At 41.9% G+C, this 11,058-nt stretch overlaps 1 protein-coding gene across 1 annotated transcript; it reads right to left on the reverse strand.

The window, feature by feature from the left end:
- Positions 1 to 949: 949 nt before the first annotated feature.
- Positions 950 to 10,769, reverse strand: LOC119734038 (aromatic-L-amino-acid decarboxylase-like). Its single transcript, XM_038207415.1, has 12 exons — positions 10,409 to 10,769; positions 8,341 to 8,454; positions 6,791 to 6,913; positions 6,139 to 6,273; positions 5,738 to 5,848; positions 5,328 to 5,360; positions 4,827 to 4,988; positions 4,013 to 4,080; positions 3,476 to 3,569; positions 2,365 to 2,463; positions 1,929 to 2,030; positions 950 to 1,676 (listed from the first exon to the last, which is right to left on the reverse strand). The coding sequence occupies exons 1-12, from the start codon at positions 10,607 to 10,609 to the stop codon at positions 1,095 to 1,097; spliced, it is 1,824 nt and encodes a 607-aa protein (XP_038063343.1). The 5' UTR covers positions 10,610 to 10,769; the 3' UTR covers positions 950 to 1,094.
- Between the last annotated feature and the right edge of the window lie 289 nt (positions 10,770 to 11,058).

Here is an 11,058-nt window from a genome sequence, read left to right on the forward strand (position 1 = left end):
GAGGAGTTTCTTGCGGACACAATTCAAGAGTGTGATGCAGTTTTCCCAGACGACGAACCCATTTACCTCATATACGACAATGCGAGGCCTCACGTGCGCGCCCAACTCCCTGAAGGTGCCAACCCAATGATCCAGCTGAAGCGCCTCCCTCCCTACTCCCCATTCCTGAACAGCACGGAGATGGCAAACTCTGCATTCAAGGCTGCAGTTAAACGCATCCTTGGGTTACCTGAGTGGCAACAACGTGTCGGAGACAGACAGGCTGCCCAGCAAGCAGGAATGAACATGCAGCAGTGGAGGTGCGATCTCCTTCAACAAGCAGCCATCCAGAGCGTTGATGTCATCACCCAAGTGAAGTGCATGCAGTGGTACAACCATACCCAAACATATATGCCAAGATGTCTGGCACGCCAACAGATTGATGGTTGAGGAAGAAACAACATAAACAATAAAAAACAGGAAAAACATAAAGAAACACCCCATTCAAACACAATACAAAATTAGGTCTTGGTCAGTTAACCAATAAAGATCCCACCCCCCCCCCAAAAAAAAAGAATGAAGAAGAAAACAAAGAAGAAGAAAAAACCTCATTGGCCCAATGTAAAGTCTACTGGAAGCATAAATAAAGAAAACAAGGTTTGCCTGAATTAAAGTGAAGATACGAAACAGTTGCCTAGTACAGTTTATCTGTTTATTCGTATTTCTTTAGTCGTACTTATTTGAATTCTCTTTAGGCGAAATTGATTGCCTCTTTACGAAATTGAAAAACATTAAATCAGTAAAATCTCCAGTCGAACAGGCTTTGCTAAATTGAATGATGATTGTGTGTCACGAAAAAGAATGACGATATGCTAAATTGAACACAGTGCTAAAGGAATTTGAATGCCTCAAAACGAAATTGAATGGCCGAATTCTGAATTTGAAACGCAGTAACAACTGGAGAGGCAAAATAGCTTCAATTCGAACGCACGAAAATTAAATTGGCTGCTCATTTGCCGAAATTGACCGAGAAAACCTATATTAAGAATGTTGGTTTTGCGTGTGAAAACACAACACAGAGGTGGTTGGCCAGTCAGGCACGTTTCATGTTTAATCTACGAAAAGAGTGTTTCGCTGGGTTGTTTGGGTAATGTGGTCGGTTCATCATACTGAAGGCTCAGCGACTGGAAGGAACTGTTTCGTCTCACTACCGCCGGGCGATCGTCGGAAAAGACCGGCAAGTTCTCCGCGACGACTTCGTCCAGCGGGGAATCCTCCGGGACATCGCCGAGGGAGAACCGGCACCGCGGCGGCGTCTCAATCTCCTCGGGCTCCTCGGGCTCCTCGGAGGAGCTGGTGCGGTACCCTATCTTGCGCAGGACCCCAGTCCACGACTGGTCCTCCTCTTTACCAAAGACCTCCTCGGCGCCCAACGACTCCCGCCTTGCCCGGGCGTAGTCCTTGTACTTGGTCAGAAGCCACTTGAACCGCTGGACCGCCTCTTGATGCTTGCGGAGCACCACCTCGGCGAAGCCCGTGACGATGTCCCAGGTTTTCTTGGTGATCTCCTCTGAGTAGTGCCAGTTGGAGGGGGTGAAACGGATGACGTATTTCCCTTTGAGGGAGGTGGGAACCATGTGGGCCTTGCCAGACTGGTTGATCCGTTGAAGGAGGAATTCTGTCAAGTTGTTCTCCCCCTGTGGAAAGTCAGTTCAAAAAAGTAATCATGTTTCAAAGATACACTGTACTCCGAACAAAGGCGACATCAAATCAACAAAACAACCAAGGTTTTGTTGTAACGGTCAAGACTTGATAAACAGAGCAAAAATATTCAGGAGTCTGAAGACACCTCCACATCATACCAAGCAAGAATCAATAAAATCCTCATTATTCAAAAATCGAGAAAGTCCAGGGATCATGTGACTTCTTCTAAAGGATCATCCTCGTACCTTGAGCCTGAAGCACACCAGGCCGAACTCAACAGTGCCGACAACCTCGAACCTATCATCCGCACGCACCCAGGACTCGAACATCTTGGCTAAGGCCACATGCTGTGATAAAAAAAAAATCAAAATGCATCGTGATCCTCAAAAACGAGAACAAAAGAAGAAAATATCATGTTTTCCCTTTTTAAATAGTTATATTTTGAAATAAATTCCCTTGAAATTTCATCTTCCAAATAAAACTAAAGCCTTTGAAAATAATATTGTTGTTACATGTTGAGTTGAGCAAAGTTTTCCAACAAATGAACAATCAAGCCGAAAGTTCAAAAGAAAAAAGGAAAAAGGATAGTCTTGAGAACGTGCACACTTGAAGTGGACTTCAAGAATTATCTGTTAAAACGCATGGCAGAACCAAGTGACAACAGTCTGTTGATATGCTTACTGATCGTATGTACTCCTGCAGTCCTTCCACGCCATACGTCCTGATAACGAACCACAGTTTCAGTGATCGGAATCGCCGGCTTAATGGGATTGTCCAGTTCTGTCAATTCGAAATGACATACAATCAATTAAGTGTGAATATTCAAGCAAGACTTAAAAAAAAGTTTGATTAAATGTTTATTTAAATGAACATTCTTAAATAAGTACCTAAGACAGTTTACCCATTCATATTCGTAAGGTCGAGAGCTCGTCACGTGGTCGGCCTTAGACGGTTGATAATACACCGGCTTGCTGGTCCTAAACACTTTTGCAATGTCACATGAAATTTTGACTCCTATGAAATCCGGTGACTTTAACCGTTTTATTGGCTGAATCTTCACAATCCTCACGTGGGCATGCGCAATACTACCAGTAAGTCAGTATTTCATAGTCCTAAATTCACACTACACTGGCACAGCTGCGTTAATAGTCTGCACCACAACGCGCAGTACCCGCGACGCGCGCGCCAATCTCCATATGAGGAGTTGTTTACGACTACTCACGAGAAGAACATACCATAACATAGCTAGGGCCGTTTCGAAAAACATGAAGTAAAATTGTTGAAGAAAATCGTTGAAAATTTATTATTTTTGATTTATTTTAACTTTTGGACCGAAAAGTTTTGATTTTTTGACCGAAATGATATTTATGAATGGGAATAAATATGTGCTTGGCCGGTATTAAACACTATGCTTGGCCGTTATTAAACACTATGTTTAAGACCGGTTTGGAGTCTGGACGCTGATAATGACCCTTGCCTTCGGCTCTGGTCATTATCAGCGTCCAGAGTCCAAACCGGTCTTAAACATAGTGTTTAGAACCGGCCAAGCACACATTTATTCACTTACTCACATTTAATGGAAATTGGATATAGCTTCCTTCCCGTTCCCTTTCTGCAATACCGGCTGGCCAACTGACTAGCCAAGTTTCAGGGACCTTGTATAGACCATTTGCTTTCGTCAGCCATCTTTGAGGTGTTGAGGTGAACGCAAGTGAGGTATGTTGAACAAAAGCGTGGACCCCAAAGATTGCTGCAGTGCGTCAGACATACACACGATCATTTTTACTCTTACCCTGTAGTCCAGCAGGTGTTTCTCGTGTTCATCTTCCATGTAGTAGATGCGGTTGATGGAGAGTGCTTCCACTAACAAGTACTTGTTTCTCACCCTGAAAAACAGAAGGGCATTCTAAATTTCAAATGCAGGTGTTTCTAGTTTGAAGGTCTGAATATTTGGGGGAAAAAAGGTTTGGGTGTGAAATTCACCTGATGTTTTAACAAACTGTTGATTGTACCTTTTTGTAGGATTTAACGAAGATATGCAAAGGACTGTATCATCGAAGGGTGACCATTAGATGGTGAGAAGCTTATTTTCAGTAAAGCTAAAATTTGAAACAGATTTGTTGAAAAGCCCTGGTCTGAATTCGGTGAGAAGATTCCATCGCGAATGGATACAAATCAAAATCACAAATGGTCGGCAGTTGTTTGCGGATGTTTGGCGACTGTCTGTGATTTTTTTCTTCAGGGTATAGGCATAAGGCAAGCATCGCCTTCGTGACGCAATCTCATGTTACTATAAGAAAAGAAAGCCATTTTAAGGATGGATATTTACCACATGACAGAGCAGTCCATACCCACGTGCATCCACTTAATGGGATTGTAGTTGAAAGACGTCACATACTGGAACAAAATAATGAAAGAAAATTATTTTGGCATAATACTGATTCTACAGGATGAGTAAAAAAAACCGAAACCGAAATGTCGGGACCATTGTTTTAGGGAAGTTCTGCATGTAGCATTTTCAAATCTAGGATATGAAAATAAAGCCCAATTCATAAGCTTTCCTTTAGTACAAGAATCATTCAAATCACTCATGTACATGTTACTTTTCAAGTTACGAAATTTTAAACACAACCACCGTTTTAAGGTTCTGTCCACGGATCGCAAAAAAAATTCAGTGTTCTTTCAGCAAAACGAAAACAAATCACATATAGGGATGTGTGTGAATTGTTTTCGTTTTGCTGAAAGAACGCACATCTTTTTGTTGTGATCCGTTGACAGAACCTTAAAACGGTGGTTGTGTTTAAAATTCCGTAACTTGAAAAGTCCATAAGTGATTTGAATGATTTTCGTACTAAAAGAAAGCTTATGAATTGGGCTTTTATTTCCTAGATTTTGAAAGTGCTACATGCTGAACTTCAACAAAACAATAGTCCCGACATTTGGGTTTCGGTTTATTTTTTACGCACCCTGTATAGCGTTCTTTTCTCGTCCCTCCATATCATTTAGTAACTTTGTTCTAAGGCTTACCATTAGTCCTGTGATAAACAGATATGAGAGTCAAAGTTTCAGAACCGGACGTGTATTAATAAAAGAAAAACTACCCTTATTATGACATTATAGTCGGCAAGTTCTGTCTCTCATACCTGGAACCCTTTGAGTAGATATCTGTACTCCGGGCAGATAAGTGCGTTACCACCGTAGGCGCCGTCCACGTGAAGCCATAGGTCCTTCTCTGCGCAGACTTGCCCGATCTCCTCAATGTTGTCCACGGCTGCACTGCCTGTTGTTCCGATAGTTGTACAGACCTGAAATAAAAAGCCTCTCAGTGTAAAGAAAAATAACATGGTCATGTGGTTCGTGCAAGAAAATTCTGTCTTTTGACTTTTAGCGACTGTGGATAATGACTTTTTTAAACTGACTAGATTGGTAACGATCAATATCTTCAAGCCAATATTTGTTGTTGGGGGGGGTATTGATTGATTGATTTTTCTAAGGGGCTTCATGTTCTAAGAATATAAACACCTCAAAATTAAAGAAGTGGTATTTACTTTACTTTATTTCGGGAGTAAATTACGTTATTTTGGGTGTCGTACATTAAGGTGACTCTCGGGAAAATATTGCCGGACATTTCTGTTTTTACTTACAAAGAATGGAACCATTCCACTTGCGATATCCTTCTGCAAGATAAATGAAAGAAGCAACACTTCTGATTTACCCGCAGTTCAAATCTAACCGAGTCCGCATGAATTCAAATGTGTATTTCGTATACTAGCAAAATATTCTATGACAATGTACCTACCAAGTTTCATGCCGAATGGACCTTTGAGTAATTTTTTTTTAACATGTTTTGCCTTCCCTATGTGCTTTTAATACCTTCTGCACATAACCTATAAAGGCCTATAACAGAGTCATTGGCTTGTCACTCATCTCGTTACTCCTTTAACTGTGCCATGGTGCCTCACAAGATTGAGTAAAATGGTTTGCACGGGCGTGTGATAATGAACGCTATAGTATAATCCGTTTGACTATACTCAGAAACGGGCATTGAAATTACCTCAACAGCTTCACGGAGAGTCTTCCCGCGAAGCGAAAACTTATCGTCAGTCGGCAAAATACGTCTCTTCACGAAGGCAATGTTCGCTGCCTTCTCCACCGACGAATGAGCCTGAGAAAAGAAGGAGTCAAGTTAATACAGCTTGCAACATCTGACATTACAGATAAAACTGTTCATGGTAGTCTACCAACTACTTAGATGCTATCTTCTTCCCTCCCTCTTTTAGGAGGGGTGAACCATGCTCTCCTCCAATATCGCAAACCCTCACTGTAAAAAGGGTGAGGTCATACATTTCTTGAAAAAGTCTTGGCTAGCTCACTTTACCCTTCAAAGTTGGCTCCCTTCCAAAATGTTAGGGAAACGAAAAAGAAGGAACTTTTTGTAGCCCTACGCATGTGTACCTCTTCTGAGAAATAAGCCACCAGCTTGGACAGCAGGATGCAGTCATCTTCTCCTGGGTGGGTCTCCTTCAAGGCAGTGATGGTTTTGGTTCTTGCTGCAAACATACACACAAGGGTACACTCACTAGATGAGGCCTACAAAACAAAGTAGAAAGTAGGATTATATTATTTTCCTTGTAGCCGAAATCAAAGAAATTACAAACCCTATAGAGTTACTCCCTAGCTCTATTAACAAACACAGTTGCGGGACATCAGTGCTACGCAAAACTGCTTGATCAGTCTTCCCTAAACTTCTCGATCTGCCAATATATTTGCTACCTTGGCCGATAGTTGGCACATATTAGGTCCTCGGCAAGTCATGAATTGTTGCGATATTCACCTCCCCACTTGTAACAGTAAATCATGTTGCTAGACGGTGCATGCGCTGTTAAGAAGTTGTACCAAGTTGTATGATTTATTTTCAAAGGGTGTTGCGCAAACAAAAACAAAAACCACGGGGTCTATTGCATAATGAGGTACACTATTTATGCATTGCCTTACTGAGGGGAAATTTGATGGACTTTTCCCTAGACGTTTCGGTTTACACTTTGACGTCATACCAAGACTTGTCCATTTTCATGAGGTATATTGGACCATGTATGCCCATCTTTACCTGGATGACACCTCCCCCTTTACCCCCCTCGGTGTACGGTAGCAGTTCCTTGGGAAGACCCATCATGCGTCCCACCCAGTCAACCATGACCGTCTCCAACTCCGTCATGACGGGACAGGCGATCTGCCAAGAAAAAGAAAATCTAATCTTATCACATGATTGAGATGCGCTCCATAAGGGTGCAACAGTGCAAAAAAAAATCCTATAGGCACTAGTGCTAAATGCCCATACTTCAAAATTCTTTTAAAAATACTCAGAACTCTCACAGGTATTTAAGCTGCACAGAAAAATGATGATCGACATGTCATCTTTCAATTTCTTTTCATTTTTTGGTGGGTTGACCATTGACTTTTCGAGAAATTCACGCCCAAAGAAGACGACCCCTATTTTCCCCAAAGCGGAACGGTAGCCATCTTGAAAAACGATCCCTCCACAACATGGCAAAATAGCGCCACTTTCGAGCCCAATTGTATCCAAAATGCTCAGAATTGGAAGCCCCGAGTCCGGGCCAGAGGTTCATTGCCATATCTCTTCAATTCCCCAATGTTATGGCTCTCAGAACTCTCTAATATAGAATATTTTGAGGGTATAACTTTTATTCATGAGCTCGGCGGATGGGTTTAGGCCTATTTACAGGTGTGCACCCGTTAAAGTGTTTCAATAGGCCATATTTTTAAGCGCATGAGGGCGCTGTTACGGCGCCATTTTGAGGGCGCTGTAACGACGCAAAATTGAGGGCGCTGTAACGACACTTCTTTGAGGGCGCTCTAACGACGCCATTTTGAGGGCGCTGTACCGACGCCATTTTGAGGATTCAAACAAATGCAAATCCAAATAGGTTGTTCACGTAAGTTTACATGATGGTATTATTCGAATGTTACCGTTTTAAAATCTTTAATTTTGAGATCGAAGTAAAGTTTTAAAATTGCTTCAATAAACAAGATATTGTCTACCTTATGTTACCAGAGAATTACGTCATGACATCATCGTTATTCCCATTAAAATGTCCTTTTGCAATCGCCAAAATTGTATGTCCTAATTGGCCGATAGTGGTAAGAAATAGTATTATACAAGGTGTGTCATTTAAAATGGAAGACGTTTCTGTGTGCTTACAGAATAACCATCCACAAACCTCACATTGATAACAGAAACCATTTTGATCAGGCACACTACAGTCAACACCACTACAACTACAACTACAACCACATCTACCATCATGCAACAACCATAACACCACCACACCCTCATCTCAACCACCTCAATCTCAGCTGTGGCGCTGTTCACGGGAAATACTCAGGACCAAAGTTCACATTGTAGCCGTCTTTCAAGTTTGAAAAGAAGTTGCACAGAACGCCCTCACCGTTCGGTGGCCATGGAAAGTACAAAGTGCCTACTTATGCGTATCACATAGGAACACAGAGGGCGCTCTGTGCAAGCTCCTTATTACTTCACCCCTTGTACATATTGTAATTTAATTAAAATAACAATAATACCACCAAAGAGAAAGATGGCTGCCGAATGCAGATGGTCTGTAACATTAATGTTCTCACCCAGGTAAAGCTGATGGCGCCAAGACCTGCTGCGAGGAACTCGCCCAGCATCGATGGATAGGAGTTACCACCGGGGAAGTAGGCGTGGAAATGAGGATGCTGCCAGTGGGTCATCTGTCAACGTAGGAGCAAGTAATAAGGTAATGGAACCATCTTTTCTTGTTTCTATGGATTGAAGGATTTGCAATGAAATGTGGAGTGCCGTGGCCTCATGGTCCGGAGCCTTGAATTCGCATTCAGGGGGTAATTCTGCAGGTTTGGGGTTCGAGTCCAGCCTTGGGTTATGGTGCGTGTGCCCATGGGCAAGGCACTTTGTCACTCATTGCCTCTCTCCACCCAGGAGTAAAAGGGTACCTGTGAGGGCAGAGATGGTTATTGTGGTTGATTTTAAGTGCTTTGCGCCGAAATGGCAGCATCGAGCTGTGTGTACTCCCAGGGCGGGGCTGAGATTGTCTTTGGAATGTTTCATTGCTCCAATGAGCAGGGTATATATTAAAGGGTGGATACATGCGCTTTATAAATACGCATTTTCATTATTATGAAAACCTCTGACGTGTTTTGTGATAAGGTTTGGATGTCAAGAAAAGTTTCTGGAGACATGATAGACGGATCATAAGGCAATGGGCTGCATTAAGTCTTTTGAAAGCAGGGATGTAAATCCCAATTTCTCTTTTTTTGAAGTCGCAGATAACATTTCTAAACCATACACTTTTCTTCAATATCTCATACCTTCCTGCAAAACGCCTAGTCTGAGTATCATCCGTTATCCACGGAGCCAGTCTCCATATAACGTGTGATATATCAAAACATGCAGATTTATGCGATTTCTTTAATTGGTTGTATATATGGATTAAAATCACGATGGAAGCGTCCGTTTGCTCCTGTGTTGTCCATTTGCCGTGCATGCAAAACTTCATTGCTGTTGCACAGCGCCACAGACATTTTTGTAGGCCTACAGATGTAGGCCTACATTAAAGGTTACGGCAACCTTTTGTTTGCTGGCCCTGTTTTTCTTGCAACACTTGCTCTCAAAATGCCCTTTTGGCAACCCTCCCACGAGTACATGACTCTTAGCTATTCGATTTTATAAATACAAACAGCAAGGTCGCGTTTCAACAGTGCACAGCTTCAGGCCTTTTGAAGGCTGGCATTTTCCCCAGGGTTCTGTCTGATCACAATAGCTTATCTCCCCCCCCTACACACACACTTCGTGGTTATTGGTTTCCAGTTTTATTGTGATATTCGGTGGTGATTGATATGTTTTGAAGTTTTGCTGCAAACGGTATTTCAATGAATACAATCTTTCAAGGGCACTACGTCCGGGTCAAATTGGCAAGAATGAAAGTATTATAACACGAACCGAATAGTTTGACAGATGTTGGGTCGAGTAGTTCAAGCGGATTGTAGGTACTCGGATCATAAGTACTTTTGATTATTTGCGACCTTGTTGACGCCATTTGGCCTATGCAAGAATATGAACAAAATGAGGAAGACTTGGAAAAAAATAAAATAAAAACGAGAACACTCGATAAATGAACAAGAACAACAGACAACACAAAATCAAGAGCAAAAGAACGAGAACAAAAGTAAAACACGCAAAAAAAAACAACACCAAGAACATCAATAATAATGAACAGGAACAACAAGATATTCAAAGAACAATTATACAAAAAGAACAAACAAGAAACATGTAAACTACATCAAAAGAACAACGACAAACATTATATTAGAAGCAAGAACAAGTACAGTTACACCAGCAACAAGACCAACACAAACATCAACATTATCGATTAATTATTTGTCACACAAATTGACGCTTGAGAGCTGTTCAGGTTATAAGTATAATGCTGATGCAGAAACCGAAATAAGCCTTTTCAACGACATGATCTGGACTAACTTGTTTACAGTCGTGAAAACATAAGATTTTGAAATAACTTTTCTTTGGGCTGTCACCCTGTCACCAATGTCAGCTGATAGGAAAAAAGTCTGGACTGTGGACTCTTTAATCCAGGTCTGTGCTGATTACTTGTTGCTCTACACTAATTCTCGTTATCTAATCACAACTCACCCCTGGTAGGATCTTGTCTTGTACGTCCGTCATGATGTCCTGCCACGCCTCGGGTTGCTGAGGCGCGTTCGCAGGTAACAGTTTGTGCAGGTAGCCTGGCTCCACGGAGGGTAGCACGGGACGGTCCTTGACGTCCTTCAGGTAGTCCACGATAAAATTAGCCACCTCGCCGGCAGCACGTCGGAACTCATCGCCCTCCATACTTGAAAGAAATTCTTTAGTTTCAGTCTGGGTATACCTTGTTCTGTGTTGACTGAACCTGAAATGAGCCGGACGTATCCAGCGGCCTTTTTACGTGAGCAGCATCAACCTCAAATTTACCATATCGGACTGAGCTGCAGAGACGGGTCACGGACGCCCAGGCCAAATCCTTCCACTTCAACAATGGAGCGCCAAATGATCCAAAATTCAGCAACTTGCTCATTCCCTGTTCCTAGTAAATGAAGTCCTGATCGAATCATAGGGTTAGGCTCTTAATGTCTTTGTTTTTCATTTAATCTTAGTTTTGATTGTTTAGTTTGTTATATGAGTACACCTGGATGGGAATGGAAACTTTATAAACTTTCAAAAAAAATAATATATAAATAAAAAAAAAAGCAAATGGACATTAACTCCTATTAGGAGTTAATGTCCATTTGCTTTTTTTTTTT

The sequence above is a fragment of the Patiria miniata genome, unplaced genomic scaffold, assembly GCF_015706575.1.
Source record: "Patiria miniata isolate m_02_andy unplaced genomic scaffold, ASM1570657v1 HiC_scaffold_26, whole genome shotgun sequence".
NCBI lineage: Eukaryota > Metazoa > Echinodermata > Asteroidea > Valvatida > Asterinidae > Patiria > Patiria miniata.

Bases quoted from the DNA above. Each gene is read 5' to 3' on its own strand.
- LOC119734038 (XM_038207415.1), bottom strand. From the start codon at position 10,609: ATGGAGGGCGATGAGTTCCGACGTGCTGCCGGCGAGGTGGCTAATTTT. The intron at 5,361-5,737 runs GTAATTTCAATG...TTTATCTTGCAG, and splicing joins CTCTCCGTGAAGCTGTTGAG to AAGGATATCGCAAGTGGAAT. The intron at 2,464-3,475 runs GTAAGAGTAAAA...TCGAATTGACAG, and splicing joins AACACCTGCTGGACTACAGG to AACTGGACAATCCCATTAAG.